This window comes from Saccostrea cucullata, unplaced genomic scaffold (genome assembly GCF_032062105.1).
Source record: "Saccostrea cucullata isolate Sc308-1 unplaced genomic scaffold, CSIRO_AGI_Scuc_v1 ctg482, whole genome shotgun sequence".
Taxonomy (NCBI): Eukaryota; Metazoa; Mollusca; class Bivalvia; order Ostreida; family Ostreidae; genus Saccostrea; species Saccostrea cuccullata.
The window spans coordinates 400,454-420,210 of NW_026932110.1; the positions used below are offsets into that span (position 1 = coordinate 400,454).

General features: G+C 34.1%; 2 protein-coding genes across 3 annotated transcripts in view; both read left to right on the forward strand.

Annotated features, from left to right (window-relative positions):
- The window catches only part of LOC134234462 (kinase non-catalytic C-lobe domain-containing protein 1-like), a 36,474-nt gene extending 26,705 nt beyond the window's left edge, over positions 1-9,769 (forward strand). For both annotated transcript variants that reach the window (XM_062716517.1, XM_062716516.1), the window contains 12 exons: positions 1,190-1,337; positions 1,666-2,524; positions 2,716-2,848; positions 3,203-3,491; positions 3,763-3,873; positions 3,987-4,131; positions 4,285-4,428; positions 5,561-5,874; positions 6,160-6,313; positions 7,712-7,894; positions 8,243-8,400; positions 8,659-9,769. In XM_062716517.1, coding sequence (XP_062572501.1) covers positions 1,190-1,337; positions 1,666-2,524; positions 2,716-2,848; positions 3,203-3,491; positions 3,763-3,873; positions 3,987-4,131; positions 4,285-4,428; positions 5,561-5,874; positions 6,160-6,313; positions 7,712-7,894; positions 8,243-8,400; positions 8,659-8,887 — 2,867 coding nt within the window. In that variant the 3' untranslated portion in view covers positions 8,888-9,769. The remainder of the gene's footprint in view (positions 1-1,189; positions 1,338-1,665; positions 2,525-2,715; positions 2,849-3,202; positions 3,492-3,762; positions 3,874-3,986; positions 4,132-4,284; positions 4,429-5,560; positions 5,875-6,159; positions 6,314-7,711; positions 7,895-8,242; positions 8,401-8,658) is intronic.
- A 2,317-nt stretch (positions 9,770-12,086) lies between these two features.
- On the forward strand, positions 12,087-17,556 carry LOC134234470 (tetraspanin-33-like). The gene is made up of 7 exons (XM_062716548.1): positions 12,087-12,780; positions 14,388-14,576; positions 15,243-15,431; positions 15,935-16,069; positions 16,174-16,221; positions 16,310-16,426; positions 16,648-17,556. Exons 1-7 carry the CDS (start codon positions 12,691-12,693, stop codon positions 16,714-16,716), a joined length of 837 nt encoding a protein of 278 aa, XP_062572532.1. The 5' UTR covers positions 12,087-12,690; the 3' UTR covers positions 16,717-17,556.
- The last annotated feature ends 2,201 nt before the right edge of the window (positions 17,557-19,757 follow it).

The window sequence follows — 19,757 nt, forward strand, 5'->3', positions numbered from 1 at the left end:
TATTTGATTTTGATAGTAGAAATTAAATAATTATACCCCCTGCAAACAAAGTTTGGGGGGTATATAGGAATCACCGTGTCCATCTGTCCGTCTGTCTGTGCAATCGTGTCCGGTCCATATCTTTCTTACAGAGGGACATTAGAATCTAATACACCACACAAAGATTGCCCATGACCTAAGGGTGTGTCATGACCTTGACCCAAGGTCATTTTGGGAACTTCAAGGTCACTGGAAGAAAAATTTCATAATTTGTGTCCGGTCCATATCTTTCTTATAAATAAACTTGGTAGGTTCTCATTTCACACAAAGATTGCCTATGACCCAAGGGTTGACCCAAGGTCATTTGGGGAACTTCAAGGTCACTGGAAGAAAAATTTCATAATTCGTGTGCGGTCCATATCTTTCTTATGAATTAACTTGGTAGGTTCTCATTTCACACAAAGATTGCCCATGACCCAAGGGTGTGTCATGACCTTGACCCAAGGTCATTTGGGGAAGTTCAAGGTCACTGGAAGAAAAATTTCATAATTCGTGTCCGGTCCATATCTTTCTTATAAATAAACTTGGTAGGTTGTCATTTAACACAAAGATTGCCTATGACCCAAGGGTGTGTCATGACCTTGACCTAAGGTCATTTTGGGAAGTTCAAGGTCACTGGAAGAAAAATTCATAATTCGTGTCCAGTCCCTATCTTTCTTATGGATAAACTTGGTAGGTTGTCATTTCACACAAAGATTGCCCATGACCCAAGCATGTGTCGTGACCCTGACCCAAGGTCATTTGGGAAACTTCAAGGTCACTGGAAGAAAAATTTCATAATTCTTGTCCTGTCGATATCTTTCTTATGGATAAACTTGGTAGGTTGTCATTTCACACAAAGATTGCCCATGACCCAAGCATGTGTTGTGACCCTGACCCAAGGTCATTTGGGAAACTTCAAGGTCATTGGAAGAAAAATTTCATAATTCATGTTTGATGCATATCTTTATTATGGAAAAACTTACTTCTGAAAAACCCAGCGGGGGGTATTTTGTCCCGTTTGGACAGTTCTAGTTGATACTGAAGCCTTATTTTTTATTTTATCTTTATGTAAAGGCATTTCCTCCAATGTTTCCTCATCATGTTTAAATTCTATGAAAAATATATAGTTTTTTACAATTAATAAATAATGTGATATTTCTTGATACAGCTGAATATGTCATGTCCCTTGGGAGCCTGAAGTGGGAGACATTTTCCAGTGCTATAACAGAGAAGTACTCTGACATGTACTGGAAAGTGGACTTACTCGTGTCTTTGTTTGAAGCCGTGAATGGAATTAAACCTGCAATTCTCAATCAGTAAGACTTTAATTAAAAAAAGAAAATTAAATGATTTGGTTCAAAAAGTTTATGTAAATCTCTGAATGCACTGGCCATTTTCTTTTTTTTTTTTTTTTTTTGGCCATATTTGTAATTCTAATTCTTAGCTCACCTGAGCTGAAGGCTCAAGTGAGCTTTTCTGCATGTTCATACATGTTCAAATGTAAAGGACAATAAAGCCAAAGGTAAACTGATTTCTGCATTTTTCCCAGCCACATTGCTCAGTTGAGCGATGTGGCCCATAGGCCTCTTGTTTCGTTCCTGATAGCTCATACTAAATTAATTGTAATCTTGTATAATGTTTTAGATCACATGTGCCAAACAGGAATGTCATGCAGTCAAATGATACAAGGTCATTGAAAGGTTCAAGCTTCAGACAGGGTGATGACCCAGATGGCTCCTCCTCCAGCATGTCGGAGACCAATCAGGAACATGCTTACAGAAATCAAAGGGGTGATAAAGCTTTTAACAGGACTGGTGATAGGCTAGGAAGTCGTCCACAGTCTGTGAATGCATTGCAAGAAAACTATGATACTTCTGATTCTACTGACAATGAAAACATTGGAAATAGAAGGAGACATCGCAAAAAACATTTTGAGAAAGCCAAGAGTTCTTCCATGCACAATCTTGCCTGCAATGCTACCTTCACAGTGGCTCCAGACAGTGACAATATTGTTGATGGAAGTGTTCACGGAAATGCTCAACCAGTCAGCGCTGAAGATCAAAATACTCATAATGTTAATCGCCGATTATCCTTACCTCAGAGGGGACTCTCTCCACACGATTCCTTTCATTCAAACTCTGGTGCCAGTCACTCTGGATCTCATACACAGCCCAACCGTTCCTCAGAAACCCTCCCCAAACGAAAGTCCCAAAACGATCAAGACGGCCCACACTTGATTCATGTTCAAAGTCAGAAATCAGACATTTCAAAACACTACCGCAAAAATCGGGGTGCAGAGCAAGGTAGCTTGTCCTCTCGCAGCAGCAGCATGTCAGATGTCCGCGGCGGCACCGCCAAACTGACGCGACACATGTCACAGTTATCTCTGAGTGAGGAGAAGCAGGAGACCCTGACGCCGTACAGACGGAACCATATTCTGTTTCATTACGCCATGATGCAGCTCAACATGTCCAAAGACTTGGAGAGGTTTCTTCAAGACATTGTAAGTATGGTTTCTAAATTTGTTATATTTTGATTATAAAGAAAGGTTTTAGATACCAGGGTATGTGGAATTAAATTGGTTCTTAATTACTGCAGATATTCTTTATAACAGGAGTTTGTTTACAAATTACTTTTAATGATTTTTTAAAGATGTAGAGTTTTTAGACATTGTTCTTTGTAATTTTAAAACAGGATGAGGAAAATGCTGAAAGACTGCAAATACAGCTGGCAAACCTAGATCAGCAGATTATGATGGAAAGAAGGACAAAAAGAAAAACACAAGCTTTCTTCAACAGATTGACAGACAGTCAGAAAGGGGCCAAAGGTATAGAGAACTTCTATGAGTTTTAATAAATGGCTTTTGTGTCATGTCAGTTTGGTAGCAAGCTTATTTTCTCTGCAATTTTGTGGTTAATTTTGAAGCAGTAAAAAATTGAGAAAATAAGACTACCGGTAGTATAATTAACTGAAATATTGAATGTAAAAGAAACTGGAAAAAATCAAACCAATTTAAAAAATCAAACAGTATCATGCTTGGAAAAATGTGAAAATAAGTTATAATTATAATCACTGATATATGGGATATCTATATAATTTGTTTCATGGTAGAAGGAAAATTCTGTTATAAAAACAAGTGATTTTTTCAGAAGACTTATGTAGCCTGTGTCTTCTCTTACAGACCAGAAGACCACAGTGTCTAAGGATCTGGAGGAGATGAGTCAGAAGATCCGCTATCTACAGCTGTGTAAGAACCACATCGAGACGTTACAGACGGAGCTGGACAGCATCAACTCCACCTTCCTGTACTCCCTCAGTACCCCCCTCGCTGACGCACCACTCAGGTTAAAGCCCCAGTGTGATAACCCACTGCTTCAGTTCCAGACCCTCAGGGAGCCACAGACCGGCTGTGAAATCCAGGTGGTGCAGGCCGGCACCACCGAGGGACTCATGTCTTATCTGTTTGCTTCGTAAGTAATGCAGTTATATTGGAGGACCATTACGCTACATTCATAGTTTTGTTTAGGTATATCCTATGTCTTATTTGATTTCTGAGAATTAGTTTTGTAAAAGCTATATGATTGTCTAAATATAAACAAAATTGAGTTTTCTTAAATTTAAGAGTAAATAACGGCTATTTTCATTGGATAGTATCATAAAGTATTTTGAATATTCTATGTATGGCATTTGCCTCATGAAAATAAATCATGCTCCTGCTAAATAAAATGTCATCTTTTGCAGAACTGCTCTAAGTTTTGGATTTGTACATCAGTTTTTCTTTGGTTTCCGTTACTTTGCCACCCCAGTATCTCTCCTGGAGTTCCTGACGACCAGGTTTTCAGCTATTGCCAGGTAAGTGTATAAAAAAAGAATCCCAGTGTTAGCAGGTCTCAGTCATCATAACGTTTTAAATCTTTAGATCTTGCAATACTGCTAAGTACCAGTGTTTTTAATTTTCTTTATAGAACTAAGGCCCGTGAAGCTAACTTACAAAGAATACAGAGAAGAGTGGTGGATCTACTGCACTTCTGGGTGGAGGGATTCTATCCTGTAGACTTTGAAGACAATGAAGAGCTGATAAATTCACTGCAATTCTTCATTGAGGAACAGGTGATGACTTAATCATAAAAACCATTTATTATCTGGGTTCTATTTTGGAACCTTAAATCTATTTGAGAAATTGGAAAATTTGGTCAGCAATCTTTTCTTTTGGAAGTGAGATGAAAAAAGACTGAATAACATAATTTGGTTTTCTCTTTGTAGAACTTAGCTACTTTTTCTGAGGAAGGCAAAAGGCTGCAGGAGTTACTTGCCCTTTGTATAGAGGGTAACAGTAGAGACCTTCTGACCAGCGTTACTGTGGGAGAAAATGTCCACGTGTATAAACAGAATGGCTCAACAAAGAAGGTCAGTCTAATATTGAAACATTTGTACTTTGGAGTTTGGTTGAGTATTGTTCACAGTATAGAAGTTTGAAGTGATTTCAATTGTGATTTGTATGATCTAGCTGTTTCATACACAAGCACAAGTCTTAAACTTTAGATATTTTAGTGCATAGATTTTATGAAAATTTGAAGCAAGCTTAAATCATTTTTACTGCAGCTTAGATTTTCATGATGAATTTGTAATTGTAAAACAATATTGCTTCATTCATAGATTTCACTGGCAGAGAAAATCCGTGAGGTAATCCTCCCTTCATGTCATTCATTTTTTTAACATTCCATCACAAATATATAAGCCATGTCATCCTTTTGTAGATAGTCAATTACAAGTTTTTCCTTTATTTCAAGTCCCAATTTTATGTAAACAAAATGTGCATGAATATTTTAAGTATTTTTTTTACTTAATCCTAATAATCCTAATTTGTCTTTATCATTTAAAAAGAAAATTATAATCAAAACCAGTCAAGATAATTGAATTGAATTTCCATTTATGCGAAAGAATTATGATGATAAGTAGTGTTTTAAACTCCGATATAGCTTTTAATATTTTGGAATGGTGATGAATATGAATTTTCATTTTTAATAATTTATAGATGTGAAATAACTGTAATTTTCTAATAATCTAAATAATTGAAATTATCTTTCTCACTAACTAATTAATCAATGAACTCAAAGGTCATCTGATTCGTTTAATATCATTTTTTGTACATATCAATTTACTTGAATCTTTTTTTTTTATTTCATTGGAAAGGGAAAAATATTATAATCAAGTAGTCAGTGATCTTTAAAGTTAAAAACATTTTCATAAAAGATTCCTCTTGGCTAGATCTGCTATGTTAGGGCTTGTTCTTCATTAATTGATACAGTATCTCAATAAGGTGGAGGATTATAGTATTCTATCCTCTCTGTATTTTTTATAGACCTCTTTTGATACTCAGGTCGTCAATGAAATCTATTGTGAGAGCTACTGTCTGGCCAGAGACTTCTGGTTCAATTTGTCTACAGGCATACAGACCAGAATTTTAACAGTGTATTAAGATTTGTATTTTTAACTAGGCTATGTTAATCATTAAAACCTAATCCAACTTTCATTCCAGTGGGATTCTTTAAAGACCATAGCACCAAAGAGCAGCAGTAAGGACCCGGCCTGTATGAAGTCGGGGTTCTCTGTGTGTTTGGAGAAGCGGCGGAACAGTCACCACATGGAGGAGGTCTACTTCCCTAAGATGGCGCGCCGGACGGACGCCTTCACGCTGGCCGACTACACCTCCCAGTGTATCGCGGAGCAGCTGACCCTGATAGAACAGGGCATTTTCCAGATGACCCACCCTGTCCATTACCTCAACTCTAAAGCCCTGGGGGTCAGTGTGGCCCTCACCATGTCAGGGACTCGCACACCTTCTATACTCAGGTTAGATATTGTGTATAATGAGGCTTCAATGGTATTCAGCCAGATTGTGAATTGGAGTTTAAAAGTTTGTGTACATATTGAAATAAAAATGCTTAAATTTAAATTAAATTAAGTTATTCAACTAATAATATTACTGTTTAATTTCATATGGGCACATTATAGAACATGCATAATGACTAACTTGCTATACTTTATAAGCTGTACGATTTGCTTCTCAAAAAGAAGTTTTACTAGAAATTTTGTAAAGCATTGAAATTGTAAGCATTTTTTGATTGTAATCTTCAGGTTGAATAACGTGGAGGATCAGTCTTTGCCGGGAGGGAGCAGTTTGTTTGAGTCAGATATTTGTGAGGACCCTGCCATACAGAGGATGATTGACCATTCCAGAGACCTCTCACACTGGGTGGCCGCCGAAATCGTCAGCTGTAGCTCATCAAAGGTAAATCAGAATACTGTAGTACACAGGTTCTCGCTGTAAAGCTTATTTTCATGCAATGTACCAAAAAAATTCTCTGTCTTATTTGAATTCTTTGGTGACATTTTGCATGTTGAAATTTTTTTTGTTTGAAAGAAGGTCCAAAGCAATTTATTAAATTTTTCAAGAAATTATTTTTCGTGGGAGCCAAAGAAGGTTGTGAAATCATAACAATGGGCAGAGAATTGTATTGAAACTGAACCTAAGAGGCTAGGACATGGTTATACTGTGATTTTTAGCTCACCTCAACGAAGTTGGGGTAGCTTATGTAATACCCTCGGCGTCGGTGTCGGCGTCCACGTCGGCGTCGGCGTCCCAGGTTAAGGTTAAGTTTTTTGGAGCAGTTTTCTTTTTAAGTACTTCTATGTCCTATATTGATTAGACATGCATGGAAGATGGTTCTAGTGTGTTTCATTGTATCAGTCAAAGTTTCCAGATGCTGCAATTTCAGCAAAGGAATGACCAGGTTAATGTTTTTGGAGCAGGTTAACAATTTTGGTGCAGTTTTTGGTGTAGGTTTCATTTCCAAGTAACTATAATCCCTATGTAGACCAAACTTGCATGGATGATACATCTAAGGATGGATACTACTGGGCTTGCTTCGGATGCTGAATCTGACCTACATTTTCCGGTTGATTGAACAGGTTTAAGTTTTTGTACATATTTTTTTAGTGTAGGTTTCATTTCCAAGTAACTATAATCACTATGTTGACCAAACTTGCATGGATGATACATCTAATGATGCATACTACCGGGCTTGCTTCGGATGCTGAATCTGACCTACATTTTCCGGTTGAGTGAACAGGTTAAAGTTATTGGTGCATGTTTCATTTCCAAGTAACTATTAGCCGTATGTTGACCAAACTTGCATGGATGATACATCTAAGGATGCATACTACCGGGCTTGCTTCAAATGCTGAATCTGACCTACATTTTCCGGTTGAGTGAACAGATTAAAGTTTTTGGTGCAGGTTTCATTTCCAAGTAACTATAAGCCCTATGTTGACCAAACTTGCATAGATGATACATCTAAGGATGCACACTACCGGGCTTGCTTCGGATGCTGAATCTGACCTACAATTTCTGGTTGAGTGAACAGGTTAAAGTTTTCATCAAGAGATGAAAATTCTCAAATTTGCTTCAGATGCTGGATTTTGATTACATTTTCATGAAGAAGAACTAGTTTAAATTTTTTATGTAGGTCTATTTCAAAGTATCAGATCAAAATTGCTTAAATATTTTCATTTTTGGAATGTACACTTTTTGTTGGTTAATTGTGTGAATTTGCCTTATTTAAAGACAACATTCGTTGAGGTGAGCTCTGTAATCTCTGATTACCTATGTTTGTATTTCCATTTCTAGAGTCAGGTGGCGGTGTTGACCCGATTCCTTCATGCCGCCCAGCTGTGTAAGGAGATGAGGAACTACGCCTCCTGTCTGGCGATCGCGGATGGTCTGGAGAACATCATCATCAAACAGCTCCCGGCCTGGAAGAATCTCCCCAGTAAATCCTACGCCGTGATGGAGGAACTGAAATCAGTCAGGGTAAGAGGGTACAGCTTAGCAATCAGGCAGAAACTAAAATTAGTGGGGAAAGGCAGTATAGTAAAACACAAAGCAAAGTGTCTGAGACCAAATATTTTGATGTGTTATAATTGAAATGGTTATATCTTTTGAATTCTTATTGAACACATTTGAATGGAAATCAATTCGCTGTAATTGTGTTTTACTATATAATATGTATGAAACTTAGTGGAACAGATGACACTTTACAAAAGTACTGTATTTTAGTCCATATATTGTAATATTTTATGGATTTCTTTTCGTTCATGGTATAATATATCTTTCTCTAATGGCAACAACTCAGACTTATTTTTTCAATGTATTGTACAGATGTTTTTGAAGAATGATGCCATGTCCTTAATGAAGCATGCAGACTGCCATCTGTATCCCACAATTCCCTCTGCTCTGCTCTTCCTCCTTCATGTGCAGCAGCAAGAAATTGGAAGCTTTAAACTGGCCAATGACATGGTCAAGTGGAGCAAGATTAGGTCAGTGTCTGATGTAAAACAATAAATGTGAAAAGATACTCAGCTTTTGTGGTTGGCTTTGGAATTTATTTCATAGGGCAGAATACATGTATTTGAATAACATAATGATCAAATAAAAATAAAATAAAAATTTTGAAGGAAAATTGATGTATACATAGTCTTATAACATTCTTTAGAAAAAGAAACAAGACGGGTTAATTAACAGCTGAATTGCATATAAATAATGTTTATATAAGCATAAATTAACAACTTTTTCAGAACCATCACCCAAACCATTGACCAGATTCGCATTTTTAAAGACCAGGTGTACGGGTTTGAGCCAGATTACGAGATGCAGGACACCTTGATGCAGAGGGTTCGGGAATTCAGTTCACAAGACATTCAAAGTATCGCCTCACAACATGACACTAACTACCACAAAATTCCCAGCAGTGGTGGAATTAGTGCAGCCTTCCGTAAAATGAAAGGGAAATTCCAGTCCAAGTAGAGGAGGAAGGAGAAGGGAACGTCAAATCTTTGTAGGAGTTAAAGGAAGTCTCTGCCCCATTTAGAATGGTTTAAAGGCCCAGCACAATGTTTTGATTGATGAGTTAAATGAATGTTTGTGAGAGGAACTCTGAAAACTTCCTGTCATTTCCAACCCTTATAAAGACAGGGAAATAGGCATTAACATTTTTATTGCAACTGTATGTAAATTATCTTGTACCTGGGGAGAAATAATTGTCTGGGTGTAGGGTATACACTATACAATGAATCTGAGGTCGGAATAAGTTGATAGAAGGGAGAGCTTCTTGTTATACAATTACAGCTTGCAATCCTGTATTCTGATATTGCTTTAAGCCATGTAGTGATATTAAAATATTTTATTTTTGATTTCGTTATATGAGTTGATGTAATTAACAATTGTCTTAAGAGGGTATAGATAGGATTGGATTTCCACTGCTGTTAAATCTTGCCCTGTTTTTTTTTATTTATGAATGTATACAAAAGTATAAAATTTGTGCCAAAGTTATAATGTATATGATTGTTTGCAATAATTATTTTTCTTTGTCATTATATAATAGTTCACTGAATGCAATACTTTGTTTATGTAAGCGGAAGAAAAACCAAAAACGGTCATCAAGTTTAGAAAATTTCAAGATCAGATTATCAAAGAATTGTTTTTTAATTCTAAGTCTTGACTCAATAATAGAAATTAAGATAGGAGAATGAATTTAGTGAATGTTTACTGAAAATGTCAGTTTTCAAAAGGAAATGTGTTTAAAATATTTAATTTTCTTCTATTTGTTTAAAGGATTTCAATCAATTTCAGTTATCTAACTGCCCATCTGCATCAGCTGAAATAAAGCACATTATTCTGAATACCATTAATATTATACAATTATTGCTGTTTTTTGAGGTCAATACAATGATTTAGCCATCTGAGGAGTACAATATTCACCGAGCCCGAAGGGCGAGGTGAATATTGTACTTCGAAAACAGCAATAATTATTTTATTATATGATTCACTGATAAAATGATACAGCTCATTCCTTGTTAACTTGCATTTAATTAAGTCCTATAGCCAAATACAAGAGAGAAACAGAATTAAAATGTGAATAAACCTTACCAGTCCTATCAATTTGAAATGTTGTTTTTTTTTTATCAATTTTAGTTTCCATGACAAAAATAATATAATGTCAGTCTTTTTATAGGATAAATTTTGAAAGGAAGGGGCATTATCAGGGAAAACTGACTGCCAAAGAGTAAAAAAACATGTTGTTCAGTAAAAGTGTTGGAGGTGGGAGGGGTCCCTGCATCCCTTCTTACCACCCTCACCCTAAAATATATATTCGCTTATGTTTTTTCACATGAAAAAAAAATCATAGTCGTTTAAATAGCTTTCCAAAACAATTTGTATCAATTTGGAATTTCCCAATCTATTTTTAGATCAATGTAGAGGAAATAAATCCTTGTATTGACCTGGAACGTCACGTGCAGGTCAATACAACGTAGTATTTCTTTAACATATCTGGATCTCAGCCAATCAGAGAGATGGAAAATATTCAGTCATATAATATTTAAGGTTGTACATGTTGATAGTTTATTTTACAAATAAATTGATTACTAAATTTTATGTTTATTTTTTGTATTCTAATTAACCGTCCATTTTATATGTGTAATATAGATGCAGTCTATATTTAGATTGATGTAATACAATATTATGTATATATAGAAGGCCTGGTATATTACAATAGCTTGACTGTGATAAATAAAAGATAAACAGTGTACCATAATACATTAACATATTTAGTGATATCGACACCTTTAATAGTTTTTATTTACATTTTTCATTAATTTTCATTAGATTTCATATTTTTATATATACACTTGTATTTATGTACTTAATATTTATAAGTATTTATTCCAAAGTGATATTGCATTTATATACGAAAGTTGTTTTGATGCATTCCTATTTTGTATTAACATTCTAACTTGAATTCCTTAAAAGGCTAGCTTGTACTTTTTATATTGTATGGTGTATGTTGAAAATTGTAATGTTATTTCCGTAAAGAAATCTGTGTACGTCTTTAACATAATGCACACATATCAAGTATTATTTTGATAAATGATTTAATTTTTGTACATGTATATGTATAAACACATGCTGAAACATGACAGTACTTCCAAAAATAAAACTAAGAAAAGATTTATCAACTATTTGTTTATTTTAAATTTTATAACGAATTACAGAATGATGAAGGGCAATTCCCATGGGACTTAATCAATAATGGGTTTTAGTGTTTGTGCTAAAAATTATTTTGAAATAAGCCTATAGTATACATCAATTTTTACAAAAAACACAACATGAAGCCAATGATAACATCGTAGAAATCACGTGACTTACGGGAATGTTGTCTGGTGACATCTGTACCGACTGTACAAACTCGTCATTGACATGCTTAGAGCACGTACACTTGTCAGAAATGATTTTATTGTATAGTTTTTAATAAGTGGTATATAATTTTTACTTCCTATATCTAAATGACCTTGGTTGCTCTTAATTGTCCTTGTTTTAGAAAATATCGGTCAAAATCAGGGACCTATATACAATGTACTTGTATTATTATAGGTCCCTGGTAAAATGTCCATTATGGCTGTGTTCATGCTGTTGTGTAAGATAAATTAAGAGTAATTTTAATTAAGTGAAGTATGTATATTTATCTTGCTTGAATATCCTTGAGTCCTTAATGAACCTTTAATTGTAATTGCTGTTGTGTAATATAAATTAAAAGAGACAATGGGTTTTAAAAAGTATGTATATTTATCCTGCTGGAATATGCTCGAGTCCTTAATGAACCTTTAATTGTAATTTCCATGGTGACTAATAGTATGTTAGAAGTGAGACAATGGGTTTTAAATAGACACAGGATTGACATATCCGCGTACTGTAGTTGCTATGCATGATGAATTAGTTCACTATCGGTGCAAAATTTAGTCCCGTCATTCAGTTTGTTTGAAATATAAGCCAGTCTTAAAATTTATATAGTTTCATATCTGAACAGAACATCGATCATTGAGTAGCAAATGTAGCAATAATTTATGAAAATCCTGGAAACAGGGAAAGTGAAAGGTTTGCATCCGCGTTTATGATGTTTATCATTGTAGGAGAATACACATGAAGACTGGTCTGGTCATACATGTATTTACTAAATTATAAAGCAAGATGTGTCATTTTAGTTCAACTGTTACTTGAAACATCCACGTGTGTTTTATATCATATTGATATTTTCTAGTTTTACTGGATTTTCTCTTCCATTTGACAGTTTAAGGATGTGCGTGTGCGCATCTTTTGTGTGTGAGAAATACATTTCTTTGTTGTGGATAATCAATAAAAGCCGAAAGGAATAAAAAGCCAGAGGAAAAAAAACACATTATAAAAATCCAGATAAGTATGTAACGATCTGGCGATCATGTGTGATGTTGATCATGCCATGATAGCAGCACATACTGCCTGCAGGCACTGTAAATAACGTGTGTATGACTTATCAATACTGCATGTGTGCTTAGCTCATACCACTATAGCAGTGCTTTGTATAATAACTGAAACTAAAAAAGAAAAGGCCCTTCAAAAACACTTACTGTTATAACCTAACGAAGTTACGCTCAGGAAGGGGTGCCGTAGATATAACGTACTGATGGAGCAGAGTTTTGTTTATGTACTATGATCCGTGGTGTTTGCATTTGTCAGTGTTTGTGTGGGTATACGTGGTCTAGGATTTAAATGAAAGGATATTTATAACCTTAAACATGGCGCCAGGTAGAAGGAGTAATATAGACAGAAGTTCGATCAACCCGTGTTTAAAATACTTCATATTCTTGTTCAATTTTGTCGTGTTGGTAAGTACGAAATGTTACGAACTGTTGACAATCTAGACATGTTGGACTCTTACGTTTAATTAATACATAATTTTATATACATGACTATTTATTGAGTACTTTCGGTATTGTTTATACTTCACTCGTTTATGCTGTTTTAAAGTTGTACTGGGAAAATAGTATTCATGTTTTGTGGCCAAAGATTACATGTGTGACTGAAAAGGGGGAGAGGGAGAAGAATTCTCATCTCATGGCCACAACAAAGTTAATGACCTGAATGTTCAACAAATGTAACAATTAAGTAACCCCCCCCTCTAATGGATGTTTTGAACATTTAACTATTAAATGTCAATGTTCTCTACATATGGGGAAAATACAGGATATACGTATGAAGTATGAGCTTCGGCCATCGGGATACTTCTCATTGTGTACATTCAAATTGAACAAATTATGTAATTTATAGCTGCTTATCATGCTAGTAAGCTATAGAGCCTCGCCCTTGATACTGTATGTAAACCTAAAATCGATATGTTTACTCATTCTATAGATGTTTAGATATATGTTTCAGTTTAATAGATGGGCGTATAATATTTTAGAATTGTTGAAGATGTAAATATTTGGCCAGAAGATGATTAACCAAAACATCAATTTTAAAAATAACTTGTGTGAATTTTTCAAAAACCCCATTTGCTTGTCATTATGAAGCAATAAAATAAGTATAGAGAGTTTCTTCTAATTCCGTGGAATTTTTTTTTTTTTTTTTTTTTTTTAACAAAGATTGAATTACAAGTCTTTACTTCCTTCTTTAAATTTTTTTCATATAAATAACCTTGCTACACCAAAAGTCACGCACGACAGTCATATCCCAATGTAGAAATGCTATCTATTGGGTGTTTAACCCGACGTATTTTGTCTAAGGGTAATAAAGGTTGAGTTGTTTGCTTAAATAGAAATATGACAGTAAATAAAGTATTTATGTTGGCTATTTTAATGGGGTGGAAATTGAATTTTTAACAAAGAATGTTCCTTCCCATCATGTACAGTTAATTACCAAAAAGTGTATAATCATGCAGTACAGGAAAATTGTCACTTTCAATGGACATTATGCACAACCACTGTAAAACAATTATTTTTAAGTTTTTAGTAACATTGCAATCCTTATTTGAAAATGTTCATTTAAAGACCACTTCCCCTTTTATAAACATAGCTTCGGGTCCAATAATGTAGCATCGATGTCTTTTTACACACGAATTCGTCCTTTTAACCAGTATCATTTTACAATAACATTCGTCGATGAAATACATTTTATACATTAAATACATCGTTACATGTATGTTCACCTAGCTAATATTAGAACAAGGCGTGGCATTTTATAAGACCTCACCAAACAAGCAATATCACGAGTCTATCCTTTAGCTGAACGTTTTTTTTTTAAATATCATAGTTCAGTTATTGTAAATTTTGAAGATATCAAACCCCTTTACACAGTCTGCTAAATTGGATAAACTACCTTCTTAATAAACGTTGAATTTCACGCTAACCAAAAGAAATGATTTTCTTCAATCAAACACATTTGATCAGTTTAACCAGGTACATCTGTAACCTAATTTATGTGACGTTTGTTTCAGATCGTTGCCTTAGCTACTGTTGGTTTGACGTCTTGGATCATACATGAAAAGGATAAAAAGATCAATTCCGTTATAGATGTAATTTTAGATCCCAGCGTAGTGCTTCTTTTTGTGGGATGTATCGCCACCCTCATTTCTTTTCTAGGGGCCATGGGGTCCCTCCGGGAAAACCGATGCATGTTAACTTGGGTAAGTATCTTTTAACTTACCTGAAGAGGTATACAAAATCAGACTATATATAACATTCCATTCAAATCCATTGTTTAAAAGTTAAGTGTGGTTAGTATTAAGTATTATTTTAGCTTACCCAAAAAGGTTTGCAAAATCAAACTGTATATACTAGAAGTTTTATATTGTATAAAATGGCTTAAAACTCTATGTGATCGATGGACAGGGAATGTTTACTCCTCCATGAGACCTGATCCAATCTCTGATGGTTAAATTAGATGTGAAAGAGTCAGAAATTGTTTGTGTTTGTATCAAACTGAAGAAAATGATATGAACTTTTCTTATACAAATCATTTTGAAAATTTGGAAAAAATTAAATGTAAATTTAAACAAAGAACTTTTGTTTATCGGAAAAATATAAATTCGGACACGGTGAAATTCGGAAAATACTAAAAGGTTTATATATATTTAGAGGTTTGTGTTTGCTATGCTCCCATTATTTGGATAGTTTCAAAGAACTTTTGATCTTGACCTCTGTTCATTATATCCATATTTTATGTTTGCAAATAAAATAAATTAAGCTGTGTTCTTGTATTACGTTTAAAAAACAAAACCAACCAGAAACAAAGAAGCAGATCGAACAAAAATGGCGTTTTCTAATTTTTTGTCCCTTTTTCTTTTTTTCAGTACTCCCGTCTGGTAACAGTGTTTATATTCATTCAGGTAGTAGGAGTGGTGTTTGTGTTTTTATTTTACTATGACAATAGTATACTCATTAGTCTAAAAATATACCCAGAAGACCTCTTCAAGGACGCCATCACAAACTATAGAGACGATGCCGACCAACAGGACTTCATAGACGGCTGGCAGAAAGAGGTGAGATCGCAGTGTACAATCCACCCATCAGCGCCGCAACAAACCGGCTTAGTATCCACTTTATTTCCACAAACCGGGTTTGTTGAAAAAGAATGGAACACTACACCCGTGGGTTGCGATGATGCCTACCAATTTTGGTTTGAATTTAGCCTACTATTATGTGTTTGGCATCTTGCAAACCAATGTCTTCATAAATCGCTACACAAGGAGATCCTTGTGTAGCGATCTATGTGAGCGGATCAAAGGATCTGATTTTAATCAGATTGGCAAAAACCTTTCTGCCAAAAAACTAAGAAGACTGATTTTGAAACCCGGGTGTTTTCACGGTTAAATTTTACTCCATTTTATTTTATCATATCTTACATCGTTTTAACATTGTGTTCACTTCCTGGAAACTGATAACTTTCCTTAAAACAAAATTTGCCGAAAAACTACAATCGCCCAAAAAGGGCCCCAAAATCATATTTTTAAATTGAGAAACTCATTTCGTGTGTGTGTTGTAGATGGATTGCTGTGGATTTAGTGATGATGATGCGGGATACAAGGCCTGGTCAAACAACATGTATTATAATTGTTCACAGGACAATAAGAGCGCCGAAAGATGTGCTGTGCCCTGGTCGTGTTGTGTCCTTAAAGATGTAAGGATTAGTTTATAGTAAAGTATACACGTCTCAATATTTTTTCTATCTACTTGCACCTCTTATAGTAATGTTGCATGGTATGATAAATTGTTCTCTTTTAGGGGGACAAGCTCAACTTACTTTGCGGAAGCGGGGCTTTAGAGAAAACGGTGAGTAAACCTATAAAGAAGTAAGCATATTTATTACTGTTTACAATTTACTAGTATTTACTGAACAAAATATCTTTTTATTCCACAGAGTACAGAGGTGTCTGATCAGATATATACCAGGGGCTGTTTAAAGGCCGTGAGGGAGTGGGTGGGGTCCAATCTGTTTGTGTTTGGGTGTATTATCATTGGGGTACTCGTCCCTCAGGTAAGTGTTACTATATTTAGTCTTTATTACTGAATATTTTTGTGACCTTTTTCGGTGGTAAAGCTAAATCGCGCTGTTACTATATAAAGTTATAAAATACACTTCAAAATAAGCAGATTTTTTTTTACCAAAGATTTATTTAAAAAATAATATGGATAAAACTTCATTTTGTTATTTAAATAGGATTTTCTTATAACATGTTTGTTTATTCTGCTTTGCAGATGATTGCAGTTTGCTTTGCAAGAAACCTTAACGACCAAATATCAATACAATTATCCAAATGGCGGTGATCTAGATGAACATTTTGTGCAAGAAACCTAGAAAGAGATTTATAATTCCTGGTGGATACTGTCAATGTGATACGAATCAAAAGTCCCAGACAATCTCGCTATTGAGATGAACTTTTTATATACAGCAACAGGTGTACAGGATTTTACATTATTGTGTATTAGTACATTTTAAAAAACAAACAAACATTACTAAGTACTATTACTTTATTTGCATTTTTTTTTGCATGTAATATACAAGCAAGTTAAATTTACTATTACAATCAGTATCTAATGTTCATGCGTATATTCAATGTCCATTATATACTTACTTGGCTTTATATACTATAGTATACCAGCAACAAAGAGGAATGCATGTAAAGCATATAATATAGAGTAACTTTTATCTTTTTTTCTCTCCACAACTGTTTAAGTTTTTAGCTTGGACTGAGATCTGATGACCATGAAGTAAATGCCATAACATTTAACTGTCTGCGTTTACTGGTTGTAATAATGAATATGTATTTACACTTTTTTTTTTTACACACGACGTGCATCGTAATGCTTCTAAAGAGACGCATAAAATGGTTTTAAAAATCCAAAGAAAAAACGGAAATTAACAATACAATGAAATTTATGAACTACTTGTTATTAAATGTTATTTTCATGTAATACTGTTGTTTTTGAACGAAAAACGGTGTAAGTATCCATACATATATTGAAATGCCGTACCCTATGTTATTTGTATGTAAATCAGTGACAATTTACACTTTTACACAACGCATATAATGCATATCATTTTGTATAAAGTTATATTTATTTTGTGAATGATTTTTGAAAAATAAAATTATTGATGAGCATTTACATATTTATACACCACTGCACATCTTGCAGAAATTGTGTATTTCTATCATTGTATATGATTTTGATCCACCAGAAATCAAATCTTTTCTTAAACCTTGCAATTCACTGTAAAACACATCCTGCATTATGTTCAAAGATGATGGCTTTAAATTCTCTTTGGATCAACCATAAGCTTGAAAGTTTTACAGTTGTACGGTTTCTCTTTCTTTCTTTTCTTTGAGGAAAATGTTAATTACTTTTTTTATTCGCAAGATTTTAATTTTTGCGCAATAACGCGAGACAGTGTAATCATGAAAATATCATTCTCACGTAAATTTGAAATATCATATAGGTCACCCCAATTCGTGAAACATTTGTCTCGTTTAAAGAATTAATGCCAATTTCGTGGAAATAAGGTATTACGAAAATTTAGTGATTTACAGTAAAGCAAATTTACCCTGTATTGAAACAAGCTCAATAAACGAACTCAGGAAAAAAACATAACCAACCAGACTCAAATTTCTGCCTATAGAAGACTGCACGATTATAAATGTGCTCACATTCTTGATAATATACATGTACCGAGTAAATGCCATACCGAGTAAAAACCATTACGAAAGAAACACTCATTCAAAGATACTTTGCATATTTTATGCAATTAAACCATTTTAACACAAATCCAAGTTGTTTTTATTCTAACATATTGAGAATGTACACATAGTACGAGCATATTATTAAAGAAATCTTGTATAATTAGTCTGTGCTCCTTCTTCTAGCTCTTAAGTCGCACTTCAAGGAATCTGCAATCAGGAGATTGTATATACTGAGCAAAAATGGAACCATTAGAATTAGAAAATTAAAGGAGACTTACCTGTAAGGTGAACTTTATATATATACACCAAGGAACGTTATTATAGATATGCAAGCCTACTCCCAGATCAGTATTTAACTCAATATGTGAATATTCTTGATAATATGCAATTTTACAGATGCTACATTATTATAATTTTATCACCCAAGTTCCCTCTCACGTAATACCCAACGTTCCTTGGTGCTTCGGAGAATTTCAATTAAGGATTTCAATCCCTAATGGGACCAAATTCTCTACCTTTAAATGTTCGTCAAGTATACAATACTCTGATATTATACTAAAGCATTTTATAGTGGAAAAGGATTGCCCACGAGAAATTTTCAAAAAGTTCATTAATTAAGCAGTAGTTAATTAACAAAGATTGCATTGAAGTCTATGGGGAAAAGCGTTTTTTCAAGATAAAAATTCAAATAATTTGAATATCAATAAATCCTGCGGTGGAAAGATGCATTGAAATATTAAAAATAGAATGATAATTGAAAACAATTTTTTCACCAGCTAAATTTTTTTTGATTTTTTTTTTTAATTAAAAAAGGGGAGATAACTCTTACCAAAATTCAAGGTCATGAATGAATGAAGGATGAAGGACACATCCCACTAAACATACTTATAGTAATAAATGGGAAGTATGTCTAAATAAACTGAGTATTCAATGCCTACATATCTGTTATGTTTTCAATTTCATTGAATTTGTTCCTATTAGGGATTGAAGACCTTAAAGTTCACCTTACAGGTAAGTCTCCTTTAATTTTCTAATTCTCCTTCACCACCAAGTCACGTGGGTATCACGTGAGATGTTTAAAGCAAATATTCACATATTGAAAATAGGAATTATACAAAGAAGAAGAATTCCTATAACTGTCAAAAATTTATTGAATATTCATTTCATCTAAACTACATGTTGAAGACAAAATTACTGAAATTTTTTATCATTATTTAAAACAGTTTTGTCATAAAATTTTGCAAATGTATTCTCATTAGACCATCCAACATGTGATAAGATATATGAAGAACGTGCGGCGGCGCTTGCAGCAGCGCGAGTGCTGTGTCCAGAAAACTTGCTGGTGTCAATGCCAGATTTAGATAACAGAGTTCTTATCCATGAAATACTTTGACGCCTCTCGGAACGGCTTTTGGGTTGTCAAAAGAAATCTATTTCCATTATCTATATTTTTCCGTTTTTGTTATATACACTTTAATACATGTCACAACACAAAGCATCTTATTTGGAAATGCTAAAACTGTAATTGGTTTTATATGATAAGATGGCCTAGATTGTTTTACAAGATTATTTACAAAAAACACAATTCTATATTCATAAACATGCATATTATCTAAATCTAAAAATGAC